The sequence below is a fragment of the Alosa sapidissima genome, chromosome 20, assembly GCF_018492685.1.
Source record: "Alosa sapidissima isolate fAloSap1 chromosome 20, fAloSap1.pri, whole genome shotgun sequence".
Lineage (NCBI taxonomy): Eukaryota > Metazoa > Chordata > Actinopteri > Clupeiformes > Clupeidae > Alosa > Alosa sapidissima.
The window spans coordinates 7,721,387-7,745,754 of NC_055976.1; the positions used below are offsets into that span (position 1 = coordinate 7,721,387).

The window sequence follows — 24,368 nt, forward strand, 5'->3', positions numbered from 1 at the left end:
GCGGGAGGTGACAGTATAAATATTGTGGTAGGGATGGGTATCCATGGCAACTAATTAAGTGTTGATCATTGATTATATCAAAATGAGAGGAAAGGACCCTGATAACCAAGGCACACATGGCAGAGCTGGTATGCTTTGTGAAAGGTCTCTGGTGCTGCATTTGGCTACAGACATCAGTTCAGATGTCTTGTATGACAACAACATAATGAGTTATATGTTGAAGATAAATTGCTTACATTTTAAAATTAAACCTGATCTTCAATGAATTCATGCTGATTCAAAGGTGAGTGAATGTATTTTTCTTAAATATATATTAATTCCATCAAGTATAATAATATAATGAATATACAGTAGGCCTATAGTGAATAATATAATAATATATACTGTATAATACATAGTGAAAGCTGAGCTGCAGTGAGGTATATCAAGACCGATTTTTTTGATGTGATGTGACCATAAATTTATTTCAGATTGATGTGTAGGGCAGGAAAGTTACTTTTTCAAATTCTGCTGTCTGACAATATTCCTTCCAAAAATTTGTCACAAGAACATAGTCCGTTACATTTTAAACAGCTTTTCCTTTCATCGCCCAAGTTGATGATACCTATTCTAACAGGCTCTTTTTGGTGTACAACACTATCATTTGTCCTTGACAGGCATCATGAAGATATGTAATGGCACCATAGTGGTGTCCATGGACCCCCACCTATATAACATTGTCAGCCTAACCATTGCGTGCTTGATCTGCGTGGGCAACATGCTCCTGAGCATTCCCCTGCTGGTGGCCATCTGCAGGTCTCCCTCCCTCCTCGGTAAGCCCCGCTTCCTCTTCCTCTTCCACCTGCTCGTCTGCGACGCCCTGCAGCTGGTCATCCCGCTGGCCAGGGCCGCCCTTCTCACCTCACGCCTCACCATGCCAGTGACCCAGTGCGTGGTCTTAATGTCCGCCGACCAGTTCTTGGTCATGGTGGCCCTCCTCCTGCGCGCCGCCCTGTCGCTGGATCGCTGCGTGGCCATCCGGCTGCCCCTGCACTACGAGACACTGCTGAGCCCCGTACGGCTGCGGGTGGTCGTGGTGCTCGTCTGGACATTGCCTCTGCTGATGAGCGTAGTGACCATGTGGGTGATGCTGGACCGCGTGTACATGGACGCGGCCATCCCACTCTGCCTCCTTTACGTGGTGGTCTGCGGGACCCTGTGGGACCTGGGGCCTGTGATTATTTTCTACATGGCGGTCAGCGTCTTGCTGCTGTCCGTCTCCTTCCTCACCATCCTCGGCTGCTTCGTGCTGCTCTGCTGCCAAACGCGGGGGCGGCTCTGCTCACAGCGCACGGCCGGGGTCACGCTGGCCATGCAGGCCGTGCAGATAGTCATCCACGTCATGTCGATGGTGCTATCTACCACCAATCTCCTCAGCAGCGAGAAGAACGAACAGTGGTCCCTGGCCACCAGCATTACTTATACCCTGGGCATCTCGCTCATCTCGCTGGTCTATGGGTACCGCTCTCAAGAGCTGCGGTGCAGATTGCTGAAACCCCTTGTGTGCAGTCAAGTCAACACAAGTCAGTGAACTTTTCACACCTATTATATTGTATTCAACTTCAGGGTCCTCAGGGTTTCAGAGGATGCATCATACAAATTAGTTCAAATAGGATGAGATCTACATTTTTATTTGAAAATGTCAAATTGCCTATTTTACATCTACACCATGTTGCAATGACCCCTTATTTTCAGTTAATGTCTATATTTCCTAAAGTATACATTTAGTTTGATGTCTATATCTGCAACTAGGTCATCACAGTAAGGGTAATAATATGTTATGTTCTAGTACAGGAGAGACCCTTAAAGAAAAAAAAACATGTGTAAATCAGAATCAGCAATCAACCAAAATTAGTTTAGAAATATCGGAATATTGAATATCGGCACTTAAAAGTACAATATAAAAAAATCTCAATATTGAAATGGTTGTAATATTATTTCAGTTGCTAGCCTATATCATTTCTGCTATATTATTTCTTATCAATCCCTTGTTTGGTATGTATGCTGCAGGTTGAAGTGTTCTTAAGCCCATACAAATTGTAGATTGTGTGGCAACAGAAAATGATCCAAGGTTATATGGTAGACAAAGCCAGGCCTAGTTTTTGACAATGCACAAATGTAACATAATATGTTAATGATGCTATAATACTGTGACAATTGTTTTTACTATGGCCTTTCAAGGGAATCATTTTTTATCAAGAGCTCTTATCAGATATGTGAACTCAACATGGATTATAAATAAACATGCCACTTTAAAAAAAAAAAACGAACTTGCTCTGGATAGTAGGTCCAGGTGTATGGCTGGATACCCATGCCTATAAATTGCCTGTAAATTTGACCATCAACATGTCATAAGAAAGATTATAAGGAGGAACTAAACACATTTTTATAGTGTATATAACATTAGTAGTTCTGTGGTTTGTTTGATTTTGTGTATAAACTAAAGCATGTGACATCAGGATAAAACCAGCTCCACATATTCACCAAGACCATGCTGATAAGGTGTGAACTGAGTAAATACACAAAAGAGGAAGTAGTCCCATCTGTTTGAGTAACATTATGTACCCATTCACCTATACCCAGCTTCCTCCCTCCCATCGTTTAGAATAATTGTGATAACCTGTTTGGTCCTTTATAAAGTGAGCATCTTTTGCACAGCATATTATTATAGCTGACGCAAGCAAAGGCGCAGACAAAGGGAACTGCTCAAGTTACTGCTATATTTATACTTTAAATAATTCTAACTGCTTATGCAGCCAAATACAAAACATTCAGTACTCAAGGGCAAAGGTGTACAAATACAAAGAGGGTGCAAGAATATCCAGTACATATCAGAAAATACAGACACAGCATCACTTAACATTACAGATGAAAGTATTTAGAGAGACCAGTGCTAAGGGGTAGCAGATATGGGGGCCTCCCTGAAGCTTACAGACACCCTCTGTCACAATTTAGGCACAAGGATGAGGTCAGCTGTAAAAATACAGAGCTTACTCCCTGAACACACAACGGCAAGCAAAAATACAAATTCAAGCAGCCAGAATTCAGTAAGGGAAAAAGTACTATAGTATCTCTTATCATATAACTATCTTCTTTCATTTTATTACAAGACTGAAATATATGTGTGAACATCAGGAATGGTATGAGAATGTTGTTTAGGATCATCAAACAGGTTTTCTTTTGTTCCCAAGCAGATGTAGGCACTGTAGGATTTTGGTGCTCACCCCAAAATGTTTCTGGGAGCGATGTCCAATAAAAATGACACAGCTGTGCTTTGTAATTTTGAACATCAGCCATTGAGCAAATCAGATAATGGCACATATTGTTTACCAACACTTGGCATGGTATTAAGTAAATGGTCTTATACAACTGACTTCCAATGTATTTAACCAGAGCTTCCCATAACAGTATTTGGCAAACAGTATATGGGGCTAAATGCAAAACCATACATATATAACTGATGAGTTTTGAATGGGAATGTCAGATTTAATATAATTTGTGATGTTTTCATTGTAAACAACCTCAGTGCACAGGACAGGTGTAGTAGTGACCACAGGGGACTAAATATACTACATGCCCCTTGCCCCTGCCGCTGAAGATAGAGACTCAGCTGATCAGTACAGGCTTGTTTTCTTCATGATGCGAAAGAACTCCTGCTGGTTCACCTCCCCATCTCCATCTCTGTCTGCCTCATCAATCATTTCCTACAAGAGCGAGGAGCCACACTCAGCTGTTACAACAATGCATTGCACATACCTAATACAGATTTGTCTGTCACAAGACTCCATTTTCCCATTTGAGGGGAAATGCTTGAAAATGAAATAAGGAAATGTTTACCAAATTGCTGTGACACATTTCAACAAGCCCATTGACGTTATGTACCTGCAGCTCCTCATCTGTGAGGTTCTCTCCCAGTTCTTTGGCCACTCTCTTGAGGTTGCGGAATGATATTTTCCCCGTCTCGTCATCATCAAACAGCCGGAAAGCTTTAAGGATTTCCTCCTTAGAATCCTTCTCAGCCTATAAAATGGGCAAATTAGTTATGCGAACAGAATTGTGAAAGAAACAGGCATTTTCCAGACAGACCAAAGCCTCACCATTTTCTGAGTCATAACCGAGAGAAAATCATTGAAAGAGATTTTTCCAGTGCCTTCCTTATCCACTTCTGTGATCATCTTCTTGATCTCCTCCTTCTTGGGCTCAAACCCCAGTGCTCTCATGGCCACCTGACACAAAAAAAGCACTTCAACATCTTGTTCTTGAATAAACACACCCTAATACAGTCTGATTTATAGCTTACCTTCAGTTCCTTTACATCAATGTGACCAGAGCCCTCTGTATCAAAGAGCTCAAAGGCCTCCCGTATCTCCTGCCGCTGTTCCTCTGTAAGTTCAGGTTTGGGGCTAGTTTTTTTGCGTGGAGCTACCGCCCCTAGTGATGGCCTCTTGGCACTGGTGGCCTGTAGACAACAGGTTGAGTGGGATTAGGTAACTGTAGTAGTCCTAGTGCTATCATTCATATTCCAAAAAGCCAGGCTGCTGTAAAATTCAACGCCAAACCCCATGTGGTGTAGCTACACCTACATGTGCAAATCATGTTACACACGACACAGCTCCACACGACATATTGTATAGGAAAAAACGTACACAAATAAATTGTTACGCGCGAATCGTGACAGTGATAAATAGCCTATCACATAGGCCTACACACATTGAAAACAGTAGTGATGCAGAATCAAGTGATGTAGTGACTGTCCTGCGTTCTTACCATTATGTATCTAGATGGCTACCGACTCAAAAGCCAGCTGATCCTTCGATACCCAAACAATCAAGTAAACGCGACGTGTGGTCGGTAAATTTGCCCGATCAAGCACGTGACAACTTTAATTTATATTAATGCATTTCCAGATTGCCAATTTTGTTTACGTTCGCTCAAGGTGTAATCGTCATCGTCGGCCCAGAAATTATGATCTGGCCAGTTTTGTTGGTGGTCCGCGGTCGGCAAGGCTACAACACTCTCAACATCGATTGGATATATGCCACATGTGACATTAGATTGAGCATTATCATTGGCTGATCTTTGCGTCGCATAGTGTGCATTAGATCTACACAAATCATTCTGAACAGTGCAATCAGTGCACGAATGCATCTTTTTACAGCGGTAGACTGAAGGCATTTTTTTTAATATACATAATTTTACATTAAGCCTATTGTTTTTCTTTTAAGGTTTTATATCGAAAATAAAAGCGATGATCTCTTGAATAAAGGGAGCTAGCCACATGCCTGCATATTTATTTAGCCTAACCAGCCATAGTCTATATAACAAGCCCAGGCCCTAAATTATTTTACTCCAGTTACTTACAACAGTGAGACATGATATTACAACAGTTTATCTACATAAAGTAGAAAGAGGTGGGCCGTTTGGTCGATAGGACGGATGACTGATACAAATAACCTTTGATTGGTCTGAGCATGGCGTTCTTTTGCGTTACTTTGTATCATTGGCTTTGCTTACTTGTCAATTTGATGTCGGCGGTTTTCAGCCACCAATGAGATTATCACCAACTCGTCAGCTGATGCAGTCTCATATTTGTATCGAGACTCGTTTCGACTAGTGGCGTTTGAGCATCTTTCAAGTGAGTTGTTGAATTCAGAAATTCTGTATGTAGCCTGTTTGATAGATTGTAAAGTGTTAAGCTACGTTTAAATCGTCCTGGATGTAGTTAGTGCATGTAGGCCTATTTGTATTTTTCTAAAATACTGAGTAAGACTAACGCAAAAGTCTTGACACGTGCTGTATGTTGTAGCCTCTCTTTTAGGTTCGGGTTTGGAATATCCTGTTCAGGATGGCCACACGCATTCGACCAGTAAGTTTGGAAATAAGCCGAGTTGATTGTATGGTTTTCTTTTAGGATAGCCAACTTGTCAAAAATAATTATATGGACCAATTACTAGATATGCCCAGTAGTTAGGCTATTCTGTTACTGTAACTCAGTCTAAGTGGGTCTATTACGTGTTTTCACTCATCAGCCTTACTGTGTCTTACAGTTATAGTGCTAAATATCAGTATTCCTGTGTGAAAGCCTGTTTACTTTATTGTGCTCAGAGCAGCAAAAGGTGTGCTGTCATCGGTGGGTCAGGGTTCCTTGGGAGACACCTGGTGGAGAAGTTGCTGGAGAAAGGCTACACAGTTACAGTGTTTGACATTCGACAGAGTTATGACCTCCCTGGAGTGGCATTTCATGAGGGGGACCTTTGCGACAAACAGGTGAGCTTTTTTACCACAAGAAAAAGACACGTTCTCTCCAGAGACATAGAAATATACAATAAAAGAATGACATTCCATTGAATTTTTGGATGCAGCAATGGCATCAAAGGTTCTCTCTTTCTCTCTCTCTCTTTCCCTCTCTCTCTCTCTCCCTCTCTCTCTAGGCTTTACTTAAAGCTTTACAGGACGTTTCCCTGGTGTTTCACTGTGCCTCTCCAGCTCCTGCCAGTGATGACCGTGCACTATTCCAAAAAGTCAATGTTGATGGCACCCGCACTGTCATACAGGCGTGTCAAGAGAGTGGAGTGCAGGTAGGAGGCACTGTGCAATAGAGCATTCTTCACTTTATGTTTCTCAATGTAAGAATCGTACTGTATACACACAGATGCTTGGCTCACCTGAAACGCATAACAATTACAAGCTCACCCGATTTCATTAATGACACATGATGATGGAAATATGTGTATCTGGCGGCTGTTTCAGAAACTGGTTTTGACGAGTAGTGCCAGTGTGGTGTTTGAGGGCAGTGACATTAAAGATGGGAAGGAGGATCTTCCATATGCGGAAAAACCTATTGACTACTACACTGAGACCAAGATTCAACAGGAAAAGGTAACAGTGATTCAATAGAAATGGAGGGAGGGGCAGTCTTTTTTGAAGGTGACAATTCATTTGCCAATTTTAAAGATGTGCCTTTACCGTAAAACAGCCGAATCTCCTTATCCTACCAGTGCATTCTTCATTTGTCTCAGAAAGCCAGATGTTTGACCTGGCCTCCAATCTATATACTTGACTAAGGACTGTAAGACAGTAGAATGTAAAGGTGGTGATGCATAGGGAAACTTTTTGAGCAATGTTGCTGGGCAACCACATAACCAATTTAATTTATTCTGATTTGATGATCATGACTTTTGCCTACCGGTGATTAAAGTTCTCAAACAATAAAAAAAAGTTGGCAAATATCAATGGGAACATACCAGAACCACAATATTGAAAGAAAATTGCCCAGCAACTTTGCTCAAAGAGTTGCCCCATGCACCATCAGTTTAAGAATAAGCAGTCAAAGGTTTCTTCTGCTGTTGCTCTCAGCTGGTCCTTGAGGCCTGTAACAAGGATAAAGGCTTCATCACAGTCGCCATTCGGCCCCATGGCATCTTTGGCCCTAGAGACCCTCAGCTTGTGCCCATCTTGGTGGACACTGCTCGCCGTGGAAAGATGAAGTTTATCATAGGGTGAGTAATGATAATTAAGGACCAGCATCACTAAAACAGATCTCACTACTAAATGTTACTGTCATGATGAAATGCTTTGACACCTGAACAGGTGCAAAGAATGTCATTTAGAAATTTAGCAATAAGAACAAGCATTCTTCACAAAGCTCTTAGTCTGTTTTTTATTTTTTTTAGTACAGTGTTTCTCATTTCCTCTTGATTTCCTCACTCTCACATTCCTTAATTCAGACATGAATACAGAAACTAGCATTTCTTGTTAGATCAGTATTTTAAACAGCATTGTTGGTGAAGTCGGTCAGGTTTTGCTCTGTATTTGTGTCTTGGCAGTGACGGCTCTAACCTAGTGGATTTCACTTTTGTGGAGAATGTGGTTCATGGGCATATTCTGGCTGCGGAGCACCTGAAGCCAGATTCACCACTTTGTGGCAAGGTCAGAACCAGCTAATAGATGACCTTAAATTATCATTCATCCCCACCCTTCTCTCTCTCTCTATCTCTTTCTCTTTTCTACTGACTTGCTCTAGTCATCTTCTCTCATTCCCAAACAGGTACACACCTTCCATACCACTCTGTCCTCACATGCATGCGTAGTCACACAAAAACACACACCCTTTGCCCTCTCTGTGACATATACTGTACTATGTGTAATGTGCAGATGCTTCCTAGCGTTACAAGCATTCACTGTGTCAAAGCATTTGATGTATGAAGGTTGAAGATACTGTTATCACACTTAATCTCCTTGTGTAATCCCTTCGACCTCCAGGCCTACCACATCACCAACGACGAGCCTGTGCGCTTCTGGGACTTCATGTCCCAGGTGCTGGTGGGGCTGGGCTACGACGCGCCACGCTACCACCTCCCCTACCAGCTGGTGTACGCCATCGCCCTGCTGCTCTGGCTGCTGGCCCTGCTCCTCCGGCCGTTGGTCCACTTCAAGCCCACCTTCACCCCCATGCGCGTGGCCCTGGCGGGCACCCACCACTACTACAGCTGCTCTCGGGCAAAGCAGGACATGGGCTACCGGCCGCCGGTCAGCCTGAAAGACGCCATCACCCGAACGGTCGAGAGTTACCCGCACCTGCGGAAGGGAGCCTAGCGTGGCTGCTGACCTGTTTAGTTCACGACTCGCACACATGCGCTGCCTGGTTGGGTGTCTGTTTGTAAGACTGGTTTGAAAAAGACTGTCTAAATGTGTGGACACCGCTGCTAATTGTGAGCCATTGTATGTGTTGAACTGGAAATCTATATGTTCTCTACTGTAATATGCATAGTATGCATAAATTAATGCATTTCAACTGCCACCTCACCTGGTCTGATACCTCGTCTCCAGGCATGTTACTATGGTTACCTTCCTATGTGAGTGTGTGTGTGTGTGTGTGTGTGTGTGTGTGTGCTGTGAACTCCTCTTCAGCTGGGTAAGTGTGTGCCACACGCAGCAAAAGGGCTGACGGATGTTTAGGAATTCACTTGTTTGTCAAAGCCCATATACCCGATTCCCATTTGAAATTCACACGTCATGCCTTAATGGGTTACACTAGAGTATGGCTCATCTGCTGGGACCAACATTCCTTAGAACTGAAAAGTTATGTTGTTGAAATTAATATTTGACTAGCAGTTAAATGAAAAACAATCAGCAGTTAAAACAGTTAATTTTATAGTTGTAATTACCATGCCACTTTGTATGCATAGCACTTTGGAATGACTTATTCTCATGCACATATTTGACTTTTTCCCAAATGAAGATTTTTCCAAAACCTTCTGACTTGCCTTATGTCGTGCTTTCTGTATATTAGATAGATAGATAGATAGATACTTTATTGATCCCCAGGGGAAATTCAAGGTCTCAGCAGCATACAGACAACACATACACATTCTTTAACAGCAGAAAAAGTAATTAAAGTATATAATATAAAAACACAACTTAGCAATAAGGACAGTAGAAGATAAAGAATATACTAAAATACAAATTATACTAACTAACACTTAATCTAAATCAATTCTAAAAACAGTAACCACATAGTGGTGATTAATCAATCAGAGGCGCTTGCAATGACTGAGGCTTCTGCAACAATGCAGAAATAAAGGCTATATATCTATATATTTAACTATTTTAAGAAAAGGTATAAGTGTGGCCACAGTTCGGCTGTGGCATGGAGGGAGGGGTTATGCATATGTGCTAATGTGATAATATAGCACGCAAACAGTGAGGCAGAAAGACAGTGGTAAAAAGTGGCTAGTGGACAGACAGTATCCAAACATGGAGGGGGTGAAGAGGCAGACAGACTATGCAGAGAAGTCTATCTCTCCTCTTCCCTTAAGTTTGTTCAGGGTCCTTTTGTCAGATAGTGAAGTGATGCACTCTAGTTCAGCTCCCACTACAGAGCCAGCTTTCCTTACCAGCCTGTCAATTCGCCCCGCATCCTTCTTCCTTGTGCTTTCTCCCCAGCATACTACTGCATAGAAGAGGACGCTGGCAACAATCGACTGGTAGAACATCCTTAGGAGCTTGCTGCACATATTGAAGGACCGCAGCCTCCTCAGGAAGTACAGCCTGCTCTGCCCTTTCTTGTAGAGTGCATCAGTGTTGGCTGACCAGTCCAGTTTATTGTCCAGGTGGAGACCCAGATTTTTTTATTTCAGATATTTTTAGTTCTCAACAAACAGAAATGTCAGTATTGTATTTGTTAGCTATGAGTTGGAGGAGTTAAATTGTAAGTCTGTATTTGCATGACAGGTCAAGCAGATAGATTTGCATGGAAAGGTGAGCGGCTCAGCACTCGGCACCGCCGGTTTAGTGGCATGCACCACTGCCTCCTCATCATCCAGTATACACTCTGCACCATTCCCCCCTCACTTTCTAAATGTTGGTTTGAGCATAAATCAAAATGACTTGGACCTGATACTGAGATAAAGGTGGCTCAGTCCTGCGTTGTTTCCATTCCATTCGTTGGTGTGGTGAAGGGGTGGAGAGATTCCAGAAATTCTCTGAACAATCCTGAGAACAAGGAGGCTGGAGAAACCATGACTGACTCAAGTGGGCAAAGTCGCCTGACAGGTTTATACCATGGCTTCAAGGGGAAAGTGTGTGTGTGTGTGTGTGTGTGTGTGTTGGGGGGGGGGGGGGAGGGGGGAGGGGGGGGGGGTGGTATCTATGGGTTAATTGTGGCAATCCACCTGTCAGAGTGGTACTCATGCCAATGTTGTTGCCACATTGACATTTTTGTGTCACTTTGCTGTATCCTGATTCTATCCACTCATGTGTGTACAAATGCAAGATGACTAAGAGTCAACCTACCTCTGATGTCTGAAGTGTCCCTGGAAATTGCAACATCGCTTTCCCCACCCAACTTTTGTGAAATGCACAGCAGTTTAGACGTATGTGTGTGGTATGCACGTCTTCGTGGTGATTGTTTTTTGTTGCCATTGAGGTGGGATGGGTTGCTCACAGTCTTTCAGGAGAGGGCTCTGCTGGAGGCAGCCAGGTTTTTTTTTTTAAAGATCATTCACACATGAGAACGCACGAACGCACGACCAGAGAAAGCACGTCATCAATTAATCAAATGATGTCCGTTGCTTGAAGTTTCCATTTCTGTCTCACTCTCTTTCTTTCTCTGTTCTCATGTGCCTAATAACACAGTATGTCCATCTTGGCTATGCACCAAAGTCAAACCCTATGTACATACCACGTGGAGTTGATGCCATTATGAGGCACCTTGCCATGCAAGTGGTGTTGTGTTTAAAGATTTGCTGATAAACCATCTCATTAAAATGCTAGTTGTGTTGTGCCTCACTGTGCAGTGAGTTCAGGGCCAGATGTCCCTCAGGAGCTCTGAGGCTGTTTGTGCCACATGCCCCATTAGTCTTTTTACCTGTCAGCTGTATTTGCACTAATGTGCTTCCTTGCTGAAACAATGGGAAAAGAAGTAAACAGAAACTCCCAGTCCCCCCGTTTTCATATCTCAACGTGTGCGCGCGCACACACACACACACAGGAGAACAAGCGCAGACATGGGTAGCTTGGCCACCCTGACTGGCTGGGCTTGTCTGTGCCAACGCCCGGACCTGTTCACTCAAGGGAGACACCTGTCAGGGGGTGGAGACTTTGTTTCCACTCTCAGTGATAGAGCAGCAGTCCTCTCCTCGCTTCATTATCTGGGCTTCGCCATCAGTTGGCTGTTAAGAGCGATCGAAGGAGCAGCTGACTTCTAGCACAGGTAGGTCAAGATAATGACTTGCCAAGATTTATATGTTTATGGATTCTAGGCTCTATATGGTAGTTAGGAAGGTAGGGAAAATGGGGGGGGGGGGAGTTATTTTCTTTGGATGTTCAGTGTGTATGGCTGAGTGGAGTGGCTTATGAGTTGGACACATGGTGTTCTAGCATGGAAAGCTGTGAAGCTGAAACAGGGATAGTTATCAGGTGTAACATTCCTTACTTCCTGACACGTTGGGACTGTTTGCCGAACATAAAAACCATTTGGCTGTCAGTGTGTTTGCTGTTCTTAGTCTGCTGTGCGAAAGACTCTCCCTTTCTTCTCATCTTGTATTGTACCTGTGTTTGCACTCTCTCCCTCTCTCATATGTCTTAATGTGTGGAAAGTTCAACATATACTGTAACTTTTAGTAACTGTAACTATCAGTTCACTTCAGTCAAAGGGTCATAGCCTTAGTTTTTGTGCTGCACTAACTGTAGGCAAAGAATTTCCTGTAACGCTGAACAGATTTGTGTAATAAACTGGTGGCCCTACATTGTTTTGCATAAGCTCCTAACCTGTCTTTTCCCTGGTTAAATGTAACTGTTCTACTTTAACCCCCTTGTAGCTTCAGGCATAGTGTTTTGTTTAAACTAATACAATCATTAGTGAATTGTTGATTGAGCTAATTTCAATTCTGAGGTACATTTACGCCCATAAGAAACACAATTGGGAGAAATCCTTGATCAGTCATCTTGATCTCCGGGTTAGCTCACCTGAACACGGTGTTTGTCACTTATCTTTGTGGCCCCTGATAACTGTAACCACTTCAGTATGCAATAGCTTTGTACGAGTGTGTGGCTCGATCTGATGGTTACTCTTTAACTCGTTTCTTAAACAGAGAGAGAGAAGTGTGTGTGTGAGAGAGAGAGAGAAAGAGAGAGAGATAGAGAGAGAGAGAGAAAGAGAGAGCGAGTCTGTTGTGTGAGCAAGGGCGTAGGTTTGGTCTCAGCTTTGGTGGGGAAACATTCACAACTCCTGTTGTCACAATACCAACATTATTGTTTCAATAACAATAGCAAGTGAAGAATCTCGATTTCGATACTATTGCGATTTTAATTTTTTTTTATTTGGTTTGTGTGATTTGTGAGATCATTCACATCAGTGGCAATCATAGAATTTGATTGACCCTCCACACACACACACACATAGAAAGTGATGGTTGTCATAGGCTATTTTGGAATTCATATAAACTATAAACTTATATTGTTAATTATTTATAGTATTTTATGATCTGCATGATTACTAATAGCTAAACATATTTAGTAATTTGAATACATCATATTGATATTTAAATGATTAGGCTACACTTGTCTTTAATATCATCACTTGTGGTGTGTAAATCTAATTGAGTGCTTGTCACTTTAAGAGGAACGTGAACGCAATTAGCTTTCAGTCTCACGGTTTTAGGCTAGTGAAAAATAGTTTTGCAAGTGCAAGGATATGTGGATTCAATTAATCATGTTTGCAATGTCATTAGATAAAATAAATGTTCAAAAAACTAACAAGTCAAAGAATTTTTTTCTGGAATGAGATCATAGAAGAGATAAGTGTCTTGCAATGTTCATTTCTATGAGTATGGAAATGCAACAGTTTATCTTTTATTTCTTTGCATTGTGCAGGCTACATTCACAAATACATTAGCGTACATAAACAGAATATAGGAACAGGAAAATGTCTCGGATCCATTGTTTATTGTTTATAGCCCCTCCCCCCTCCCCCTCTGTTTTTCAGCAAATCATATGACGTTTCTTGTAGCCTAATGTTGTGCTGGCTGTCGGAATCAGCAGCACAAATGAGTTTGCTAAAATATTGGTGGGGACAATTTTGTCATCTTAAAATACTGATTAGGACTAGTCCTTAGCGTCCCACCCTAAATCTACGCCCATGTGTGCGAGTATGCATTTTGTAGAAAGTGGTAGGACAGGCCTTTCCACATGGCTAAGTGGTGAGAGTGTGGAATGCAGGGCCCATGTCATGAAATGGGGTAGTTCTACTTTGTTCCCATTGATGTAAGTTTACTATAAGTCACTTGGTAGCAGTAGGAAGCTTTTAAAATACCAGTTCACATCACTGATCTTCACTTATGTAAGCAGTGTAGCACTGGGTTGTGTTTACATTCACAGTATGAATTGAGAAGTCAATAGCATTTAAAGAAGGTAAAATGTTGTTTGAATATTGTGTTTTTGTGATACAGCCACGTGCGTATTCTGTGCTATTGAACATTTATATCCAACATAAAGATCTAAATCACAGAAACCCCCCCTTGTCTACACAGGTGACACTGCATAAAGAAATTAACACGTGATCCACACACAATGTCAAAAGGTGAGCTAACCGTGACGGCGGCCAGTCTGCTTTGATCCTTTTCATGTATTTTAGAAGAATTAATGCTGCTGGATTGTTGCCACAATTGTATGACATTCCTGTCATGTTCAGCACACATCCACACTGTTGACACTGCTGACACTTCAGCTGACTCATCAGCAGTTTGCCCTACACACACTAAAAACTCATTAGTAAGCATTTGTAATAAACAATCTCTTTAGTTTGATCAAGTCCTTTTTTCATGTGTTTATTTATGTCAAAAAAAAAAGAAAAGCACTGAAAGCCTGCAGCGTAAACCTGTTTTAATGGCTTATTAAACAAGGATATGTATTTCGTCCCTAAAGATGAGAGAACAAGTGTTTTGCGGACCACTAAGGTTCGGACGGCTATCAAGGGAGATAGCAGTTGGATCCAGAGGCGCACAGAGGCCGAGCCTGAAGAGGAGGAGGATAAGCCATGGTGAGCACCAGGGGAGAGGAGTGAGGTGAAGGGTCTGGAATGTCCACTCATTCACTATAGTGAAGAATATGGTTAGTCACTGCATAGTGCGCTGTCTAGTGAATGAGTGGATGTTTCAAACACAGGGCACAACTTACAATGAATTGGCACAACCGCTGTCTCAATGGGATATTTTGGTGACTGTTCTTACAGGCTGGCTGAGGTCCGGGCAAACCGCCTGAATGGAGCCCCAACAGAGACCAGTCCAGTCTCTTCACCTACAACCAAAGAGCCTGCTTCCACAGACACCACACAAAGGTAAACATTCCACCGGGCCGATCAGACCAACCACAGGTGCCTTCTCTTTGGTCACATGCATAATATCACTGTTTGTTTGACTTCCACAGTACAAAATCAGCAACATCAGGATATCTAATCAGGTAAGATCAAGTCCATTTGTGAATATGAAGTGAACTGAACACAGACTAGTTGATTGACAGATTAACCTCATGACATGATCTGCTCTTACAGAGGGGTTTTCAAAAAAACGGACACCAACCCCGCTTCCTCAACCAATGGTCTCAGGTGAGAAATAGACCTCACTGTACCAGCTAGTCTCAGCTCTCACAAGCTACTCCTTGTCCCTGCTACACATGCCAAGAACAGTGTCTGTAACAGGGGGCATACAGTGATAAGCTACCGGTATATAAGCATAACAGAACAGATTTATTTAAGAGACCTTTAGCACTTCAGCAGTTCCAGTCTGTCCAGTTTGTAAGACTCTGTATCTACATCCACAGTGCTCCCGCTCCAACTTCCAACTTCACCAAGAAGCCGTCCGAGGTATACAAGAAAATGTGAGTGTAGTCGATATCTGCATGTTATCGTAATGTTGTCGTGCACATTTCATCTCCGCTAATCGTATGGACTGCTCGGTTTCACCACAATCTGTTTTGTGTTTCCAGAGCCCCTCATACGGTGCGACCCTCCACAGAGCCCACAGTCCAGACGGAGCCTCAGCTCTCCCCCGAGGAAGTGGAGAAACGGTGAGAGAGAGAGAGAGAGAGAGAGAGAGAGAGAGCGGATGAGAAGTAGGGGGGGAACGCTTGAGTTCTCTGAATGTTCTGTTAAACATGTCCTTTACGTTATAACTGATTGACAAGAACAAAAAATGCATTCCTGTGTTTCAGTACGGAGGCAGCCAGTGGTGTCCTACAGAACACAAAAGCTGCCCGGCAGCGGTCCTACGTTCTCTCTGCAGCCAAGAAATATGAGTAAGTTCCAGGTGCCATTGTACCAAGAATGCAGTAATACTCTAGCTGCTTACAGGAGAGGTGAAGCACTCACACAGTCACACAGATCACACAGTCTATCAGACAGATGACAATGCAGAGGTGGAAGACAGTACAACTTGCATGCTGTACAGCCTTTGGGACTGAAATATGACTTATGGCATATCTAGTTCTTAACAGTGGATGAGTTTACAAGGGCACAATTTCAGCCCATTGACATTAGATGTAATATAATCCATTGGACATCAGTTAGCCTGGCAAGTCAGACCCACATCAAGCTGTCGCTAGGGTGTGTCTATATTTCTAGGTTAGACATCAGTGGCATTTCCCATTATTATGGTTGTCCTGCTGTTTCCAAAAATGCTGGTATTTCCACATTCTATTCAATCAGATCCACAAGCAAACCAGAATCTCCTCCGGAGAGCACTACCACATCATTTGTGGCTAAAAGGTACACAATCTAAACTATCCATTCTTGTGTGTGTGTGTGTGTGTGTGTGTTACTCTCAGTATTCTCCTACTGCGGTTGTTCTGTCTGCAACTTAGTGAGTGTTGCCAAGTTACTAAGGCACTAACCATAGTGATATCGTACTCTAATTATTTAATGTGGACATAAACGACTAAACTGCTGGATGAACTTGGACAGGGTGGAGATCAGCGACGATGAGGCCGATACTCCACAGGAGCCCGTCTCACCGCCTCCCGCTCCTGTTAAACGTGTCTCTGCACCAGAGCCCACTCCACCACCGCCCACTCTACCAGAGCCCACTCCACCCCCGCCCACTCTACCAGAGCCCACTCCACCACCGCCCACTCTACCAGAGCCCACTCCACCCCCGCCCACTCTACCCACTCCACCACCGCCCACTCTACCAGAGCCCACTCCACCACCGCCCACTCTACCAGAGCCCACTCCACCCCCGCCCACTCTACCAGAGCCCACTCCACCACCGCCCACTCTACCAGAGCCCACTCCACCCCCGCCCACTCTACCCACTCCACCACCGCCCACTCTACCAGAGCCCACTCCACCACCGCCCACTCTACCAGAGCCCACTCCACCCCCGCCCACTCTACCAGAGCCCACTCCACCACCGCCCACTCTACCAGAGCCCACTCCACCCCCGCCCACTCTACCGGCCAGGTGAGTCAGGCAGACCCACCCAGGCCTGTGCTGCTGCTCAGAACTCCCTCATATCATATGTGAATGTCCAGAGGACGGTGCATTCATGTGTCTGTGTTTGTGTGTGTCACCAGCGTGAAGAAAGAGTTTCCCCCAGTGGTAGTGACCCCCAAGCCGCTACCCCAAGAGCGTATTCCTGAGCCTCCGGCTGAACAGAGGTGATGCAGTACTACATACATGTATACATTGCATTGCATTTTAATGCATTTCATAAGTGTAAGTATTAAATGATTGGCTCGTTTTGTCTCCCCCCAGTGCTGAAACGCTAAGTGCTTTGTCAGACACCCTCATATCTTTCAACACGGAACATACCAGGTAAAACTTCCTTAACGACACACCCATGGCTACAAAAACAAAAGCATGAAAACAAAGGACAAACACAACAGAGATACTGTTGTTATGGCTGTTTCATCTGTGTAGTCTCTGAGCCTCATTTTTTACCCCTCATTTTCCACAGTCCAAAACAAAAGCAGGAAGTCACTCCAGTGGTTGATTTGATCTCCAGCCCTGTTAAAGACCGGTAGGCACCAGCATCACTCAGCACCTCCTCTTTGTTCTCTGTCTGCTGCCTTATCGTGGGATCGCACACCTCTGCTGACCACAGGAGACCACCTTAGTCTGGTCATAGACAGGCACATTGAATTGATGATATCACTCGTCTCATGGCTCTCACTGCCAGTAGTGCATATACGTTTTTTCACTGTCCATGATTGCATGTTAATAAAATGACTGCGATTCTCTTTACAGCATAACACACACAAAGCCAGTATTGTTTGAAGAGACAAAGACAGTGGAAACCAGGTAGTTAAAATCAAGAAGATAATTTTATTCAATGGCTCAAATGCTCATTTAAGTCTTTCTGTATCTGTATAATCTGATTTGTTTTGATTTGCTTAATTTTGCAGTGTTGTTCCTGAACCCATCCCTGAGCCAAGTAGTGACCTCCATAATGATGACCTTGTTTCCCTTGCACAGAGGTTTGTGTGAGAGAGTGATGTTTATCCTAGAATATTCAGGCCAAGTGTTTCTATTTGTAGATTGAATTTATGGTAAATGCATGCATGGTTATGGCTACAGTAATGTTAACTGTTATTTTGTCTTCCTGCCATAATCTTCACATAATCCACATAGTGGGAAAGTCTCTCCTCTTAGTATAGAGGACTTGAATCCAGAGACTATTCAGACTTCTATTCTTAAAATCACAATTGTCGTAAAATCACAATTGTCATGAGATATTTGTGAAAGACAGCCAAGATGATGCGTCTCCCGACACCTTTCTACCCTTGTGTAACTCTTTCATGTTGCTACCTGTTTTGTCAGCGGAGATGTGGAGCAGGTGGACACTCCTCCTAGCAGCCCCCCAGCGTGGAGTCAGGATCTCCTGGGGCCCGAGAGGTAAGAGCTTCACCAGACACGATTCACTGATGCTCAGACATGAGGAAAGAGTCGAATTGAATGTGAATATAATGGACTTTCCTCAGCTTTCCTGCCCAGACAAAGAAGACTACTGGCGCACTTGACCTGCTCGCTGATGACGTCATCCCAATTGATACAAAACGCACCAGGTCAGAGGAATGAGATATTTTGTGTATATTTCTCTGATCATCTTTTGTTTAGAACTATGTTAGATAATTTACATCTCTCTTCATTTCTCTCTCTCTAGCCTCTCTAGCACAGACGACCTACTGAGGTATGATAAATATATGCAGCCTTCCTATTTCATGGGCTATATGCAGAGATATAATTTCGTTCTCATTTACTCTTTTGTTGATCAGTCCCACAGAAACCATCACCATAACCACCAAAACTACAATCATTACTGAAGACAGGTATGGCAGTCTTCTATTTCTGATACATGAGGGTGTTTGGCCATTGTCTTGTACATTAACTTTTCAAATTAGCTTCACTGAAGAGTTATAGTGGCCAAACATAGTGTGATTTTAATTCAAGACCATGTTTAATGCTTGTCAATGACAAAGTGTTGGATCACTCATATTGATTACACTGTTAAATAACAGTCATAAACAACTGAAACAAACAGTGCACAGTGTTACTTTTCCCTGTACTGTTTCAAATACTTCAGCTAAGGCTAACCATTGATGTTAATTTTAATATATCTGACCTACTGTATAGCTGTGAAAAGAGTGACATTTTTTTTTCTTTTTGTTTTAGTTCTGTTGATCCATTTGATCCTTTCCCAAAAGAGACCATGCCCATTAAGAGGTAATTATGTTATCTTTTTGGTAACCGTTTAGAGGGACTAACAAATAATACGTAACAAATATCGTGACTGCAGCAATAACACACACTGTTCAAATTCTAGCCCTGTGAAGCTGTTTGATGTACTCAACACAAAAACCAGGTAAGAAACTTTGTTTATCTTATCTGTACGATAAAAAAACAGCATAAGCACTGATCCTTGTTCTGTGATATATAACATTCCAAATACAATTGCTTGGGTACTGTTACTAATGTGTTTGAACCATGATTGTCATGTTAACTGACTTCGGCCTATAGCCTGACCGATGCTATTATTCCTATAAGCCCATGAAATTAAAGCTTATTCTTATCATGTGACACCTCTACAGTTCCCCAGAGCCTGTCTCCCCTCCTAGTCCCATTCCTGATGACAGGTGAGACCTGTCTAGTCCATACACGTGCATTTCAATAGGGATTCTTTTAAAAGTTTTGGTATCTAAATGACTATAGGCTGCTTGCTGATGTATTTTTGTTTCTTGCTATACCAAATGACAGCATGCCCACCGATGCGCTTGTGAGCCTAGCTGATGATGTCATCCCTATCGACACAAACACCACAAGGTATGGCAACAGCAAACTTAAAGCAGTCCTGGCTCTCTCTCCTATTACATAGACAGACGTATGACAGTCCGACCATTGTGTTTGACTTTACTCCTTTCTCCCTCTCAGACTCATTACTAACAGAGATTGGGAACGCTTTGACACCAAAACTGAAAGGTAGGGAAGAAAACAAAGTAGGTTTGATGGAAAGATAATATCTGAACCTTTTGACCAACCGTTTGTTTCGTGTGTGTGTGTGTGTGTGTGTGTCACAGTGAGGAGGAGGAGGAACCTGCTGCCAGTGCTGAGATGGTCTCAGTTCGATATGAGAGGAAGTGAGTATGGGCATCTCCAATGGATTCTGTGACATTTTTTGAAATCCATCCATTTAATTGGCTGAAGCAGAGGTGCTGGAGGGGGCACCAGGGCAACATAATTTCAATGTCACTCTGTTGTGTTGCTTCTGGGCTTCGGTGGGGTGTGGGGAATTCCAGCTAGTGACATAACACTCAGAATCTCTTATTTTTCATTATTGTGATTTCAGGTAGTCTTCACTCTTTAACCTTACGATAAACTCAACATTCAATACTAAAAGTTTGAGTTTCTCAGGTCGGAATTGGCTCCGTCTTCCCTGATCATTTGTTTGAGTAATCTATGATTTATGTTTAGGTCTACAGACAATGATTCCCCGTGGGATAAATGGACCTCCCCCACTGTTTACACCACTAAAACAGAAGAGAGGTAGGACCACTGTTACGCCATATGCTCATGCATATTAAATCAGTGTTTGAATAGACCTGATGAGGAACACAGTTACCACCATCACAACACAATATATATGGTCTAAAACAATGTTTCTCAAAGTGTGGTCCGCAAACTATCCCAAGTGGTCGGCGAGCAGATGAGTTGTTTGCAATATTGAACCAACTTGTATGTAAATCCAAACAGTTCTTCAATATTGCCTATGTAAGCTACGGCAGTTTAAATCATATGAATCCTCTGACAAAATAAGCAAGGTGCAAAGACAGTTAGCAAGGGGGTTCATTGAGTGGGCCTATTGTGCAATATACGGTTGAAGTAGGACTAGGTTTACTTTTTTTAAAGTGGTCCGTGTTTTTTTTTTTTTTTTGGTTAAAGTGTATTTGCCAAAACATTTTTGACAAATGAAGGGACATGAAGCAAGATAGTGAGTAGTGATTTTTCTTGCATTTTCTTTTACACTGATAAGGCCAAAAATGTCCTCTATGACATACCAGTGGTTCATAAGCATGAGCCTGACTGGCAGGGACAAAGTAAAGACAAACAGGCTACGAAATTTAGGTAAATCATGGCCATCAGTGGAAAATTGATTAGGGGTGTGAGTAGGATCGGATCACTATTAGTAGGCCTATCATGGCTTCAAAAGGGCAGTTGTGTTATTTTCCATCACATAGGCTTTCATATACAACAAGTTAAGTAGAATCAGTTAGCAAATTAATAGTCTGTCTATAGCTAACATTAGTTGATAAGCAGATGGATATATAAAGAGCAAATGTGTGGTAGCCCATATACACTGATGGTTTTATAGTCAGGTCTCTAAAGCATATATGCCCATGGTTGGCTGAACACAGACTAATGAGTTGCTTACTGATTCTACTTAGTTTAGGCTATATATGTGATGGTAAGTGACACAACTGGCATTTCCAAACATTGCTACATACCCATATCCTCTTCATCACATTTTAAGATCAATAATGGTTGCCAGTGAAGAAAAAATGTATCAGGATTTTTTTATGTCAGGCAGGTAGTAGACCCTAGCATGACATACTGTAATGAAGTCATGTTTTTGGCCTCATCAGTGTAAAAAAACCTACTGTATGATCCCTTATCCCATGTGTTTTCCATGTGTTTTAATTGACCAACTTTGCTGGACTCCCTCTTATGAGGTCATCATTGTGTCTAGAATGTTTCCTGGAATGTTTATAAATTCAGTTATAGACCCTTTCAAGAGAGTTCCATTATCAGCATCATAGTTGGCCCCACAAGGCTTCCGTTTTAACATTCCATATGTTATCTTAATGCAGAGGAAGTAGATTGGGACCCAAATAGAACGTTCAAGCATTGTTTTTGTTTTTATTGTTGAAAGGGTCTATAAAAATAACTGTAATTATTACACGGCTCTTCATAATGCTGAAGAATGCTCCATTCACTTGAATGGGCCTTCCCAACGTTCGGTGGTCTAATTCTCAATAACAGACCGTTGCTAAGTATAACAGACCGCTGTCAAGGAAAATGGGTTTTGTGCTTCTATTTCACGTATCACATCTTTCATATCACTACGCAAAGACTGGAACTTTATTCAAAAGTGAAAGCGGACGGTTGATCAAATGTTTGATTCAAGTTCAGCGTGTGCTGTTGCGAACTATTTGTTTCTCTGCAAAAGCCACGATGAAACGGTAACAAATAGGCTATAGCCTACAGTAGGCTATGTAGGCTAAAGAGTCATATCGTGGGGAGTTTATTGTTTCGGTTTGGTAAGTAACCGTGTATTAAGCGGGATAATGTATAGAACGCCGGTCATTATTGGGAAAATAAGTCCCGACAGGGCGAACGCGCAGCGGAGGGGTCTTGTTCCGCCCTGAAGGGATTTCAGGGTTTCCCAATATTATTTCCATTATTTCCCAGTAATGACGGGCGTTCTATACATTATCCCTTACATATTGTTCTATTTTATTTAAAGTTGATTTTTCAAGAAAAATCACTACTATCTTGCTTCATGTCCCTTCATTTGTCAAAAAAAAATTTTAACCTGACATTTACACTTTAAGTGGTCCTTGGTCTGAAAAAGTTTGAGAAACACTGGTCTAAAACAATATTTGGTTTTGAGGAACGGGAAGCCAGTAGGCCTACATGTGAAGACCAAACGTATGATGCTCTAGCCACACAAACCAACATTCATTAATGTCGTTGGATCTGGATATAACATGCCTTACCCTATACCTCTGAGTAAAGTCACTTCATGATTTCTATGATTTCTTTTCTTTTAGCACAATTGATGCTGACCAGGAGAGCACATCATCAGATTCAGAGAAGAAGTAAGTCACAAAATGAGTGTAAAGTACATTTCAAATACTATGGTTCTGCTCCAATTGCCACATATTGGCACCCTTAATCACACACTTTCTTTCACAGGGGGATTGTGCTCTTAAAGGAATATGTCGATGACAAAAGGTAAGCCTATGAACAATGAAGAATAGCCACCAGCTACGTTATTTTATGTTGGTAACTAACAATGCACAACTTAGTTGATACGGTTAATTGGTAATATGCCTATTTATTTCTCCCCGCAGAGACTACTCGACACACTCCTCCCTGTATGACTACAGCCGTGACGGGTAACAGTCCTGTTGTTCATACTGAAGCATAAACCATCCATGGCATTGGATTATATTATTAGCTACATTGTGAAAAATAATAATTACTAATCACAATAAATGTGAACCTTTTTTTTCAGTAATATGTCTGCCTGTACATACTGTGGAGAGCTTGTCGGCAGTGATGCAAAGATCACTATTGAACATCTCAATATCTCATGCCATCCAACGTGTTTCAAGGTAACCAGCCAAGCATTTCAGAAGAACTAACTGACATAACCCTTCATTTTGTTGGATAAATACTTCAAATTAAGATGTTTTGTTTCCCCAACAGTGTGCCATATGCAGCAGCCCAATGGGAGACTTGCTCTTCAGCATGTTTTTGCACAATGGGATGGTGCACTGTGAGACCTGCTATGCGAATGTGATTTAATGCTCATTACCAGTCATTACCCCCCCGGTATGATACTACTCATCATCCTAAGAAGACTCGCACAGTTTGATACTTTTTCAAATGATACACTTGAGTTGTTTTAAACTGATACTCAGTAAGAACATTACAGTGCAATAAATATGCACTGATGCTGTGGCAATCCTACAAGTATGAGTCAAGTATAGAATGCTTGACTCATACTTTCCAACTCCATTTGAATGAAGTTAATATATCCTTTATGGGATGAAGCTTTTATTTTCCCATACTAATAGAGGATTACTGAAATATCACTGTACTGATTTTACTGTATATTTGACATAAATGAAGGATCTAGAAAAAACTATACGTGTTGTATTGGGAGTGTATCTGCAACATCAGCAAGGCTTTGGAAAACTATCACTGTATAAAGGTGAGGATTTTTGTTACAAGAACATGAGCTCTGTATTCATCCCCACTGCCTTGTGTCTTCTTCCTGCATAATGTGCTGTTCTACTTGTAATGCTTTTGTTTTCATTGTCTCAATAAACCTTGCATGATTATCTAAAGGGTATGGTGAAGACGTTTAAGACATGACCCCATTGGGTATGTGAGAATCATAGGCTGAGAATATGCAAGACATTAAAGGCAGACTCTGATTTGTTCATAGATTCAGCTAATTATAATGCTCCAGTTAACTGTTCAGTGCTTCGCTCTCCAAAAATAAACAAATAATTGGGCTGATGGCAGTTTCAACACAGAATGCTTTCTGCAA

The 24,368-nt window shown here is 42.2% G+C and overlaps 4 protein-coding genes across 7 annotated transcripts; 3 read left to right on the top strand and 1 right to left on the bottom strand.

Moving 5' to 3' along the window:
• The first annotated feature begins 149 nt into the window (after positions 1-149).
• Positions 150-1,933, top strand: LOC121694018 (beta-3 adrenergic receptor-like). Its single transcript, XM_042073918.1, has 2 exons — positions 150-283; positions 657-1,933. Exon 2 carries the CDS (start codon positions 662-664, stop codon positions 1,568-1,570), a length of 909 nt encoding a protein of 302 aa, XP_041929852.1. The 5' UTR covers positions 150-283; positions 657-661; the 3' UTR covers positions 1,571-1,933.
• Positions 1,934-2,745: 812 nt separating this feature from the next.
• Positions 2,746-5,056, bottom strand: LOC121694019 (caltractin-like). Of its 2 annotated transcripts, none has more exons than XM_042073919.1 (5): positions 4,807-5,056; positions 4,340-4,498; positions 4,137-4,265; positions 3,877-4,059; positions 2,746-3,743 (listed from the first exon to the last, which is right to left on the bottom strand). In XM_042073919.1, the coding sequence occupies exons 1-5, from the start codon at positions 4,807-4,809 to the stop codon at positions 3,654-3,656; spliced, it is 564 nt and encodes a 187-aa protein (XP_041929853.1). In that variant the 5' UTR covers positions 4,810-5,056; the 3' UTR covers positions 2,746-3,653. The 2 variants fall into 2 exon arrangements, with proteins under 2 accessions (XP_041929853.1, XP_041929854.1); XM_042073920.1 differs by having other exon boundaries at positions 3,922-4,059; positions 4,807-5,053.
• A 472-nt stretch (positions 5,057-5,528) lies between these two features.
• nsdhl (NAD(P) dependent steroid dehydrogenase-like) lies at positions 5,529-9,300 on the top strand. The gene is made up of 8 exons (XM_042073917.1): positions 5,529-5,674; positions 5,846-5,905; positions 6,145-6,306; positions 6,471-6,617; positions 6,790-6,918; positions 7,396-7,538; positions 7,866-7,968; positions 8,302-9,300. The coding sequence occupies exons 2-8, from the start codon at positions 5,885-5,887 to the stop codon at positions 8,632-8,634; spliced, it is 1,038 nt and encodes a 345-aa protein (XP_041929851.1). The 5' UTR covers positions 5,529-5,674; positions 5,846-5,884; the 3' UTR covers positions 8,635-9,300.
• A 2,301-nt stretch (positions 9,301-11,601) lies between these two features.
• LOC121694015 (proline-rich extensin-like protein EPR1) lies at positions 11,602-24,162 on the top strand. Of its 3 annotated transcripts, XM_042073909.1 has the most exons (32): positions 11,603-11,752; positions 14,070-14,119; positions 14,464-14,578; positions 14,771-14,875; positions 14,965-14,997; positions 15,089-15,142; positions 15,358-15,414; positions 15,523-15,603; positions 15,748-15,831; positions 16,241-16,300; positions 16,496-16,993; positions 17,107-17,190; positions 17,288-17,347; positions 17,490-17,552; positions 17,780-17,833; positions 17,938-18,009; positions 18,353-18,427; positions 18,514-18,597; positions 18,696-18,722; positions 18,808-18,861; positions 19,205-19,255; positions 19,356-19,394; positions 19,621-19,665; positions 19,787-19,852; positions 19,961-20,008; positions 20,107-20,166; positions 20,501-20,572; positions 22,858-22,905; positions 23,003-23,041; positions 23,161-23,205; positions 23,325-23,424; positions 23,519-24,162. In XM_042073909.1, the coding sequence occupies exons 2-32, from the start codon at positions 14,110-14,112 to the stop codon at positions 23,615-23,617; spliced, it is 2,382 nt and encodes a 793-aa protein (XP_041929843.1). In that variant the 5' UTR covers positions 11,603-11,752; positions 14,070-14,109; the 3' UTR covers positions 23,618-24,162. The 3 variants fall into 3 exon arrangements, with proteins under 3 accessions (XP_041929844.1, XP_041929843.1, XP_041929845.1); XM_042073910.1 differs by lacking the exon at positions 15,089-15,142 and having other exon boundaries at positions 11,602-11,752; XM_042073911.1 differs by lacking the exon at positions 16,241-16,300.
• The last annotated feature ends 206 nt before the right edge of the window (positions 24,163-24,368 follow it).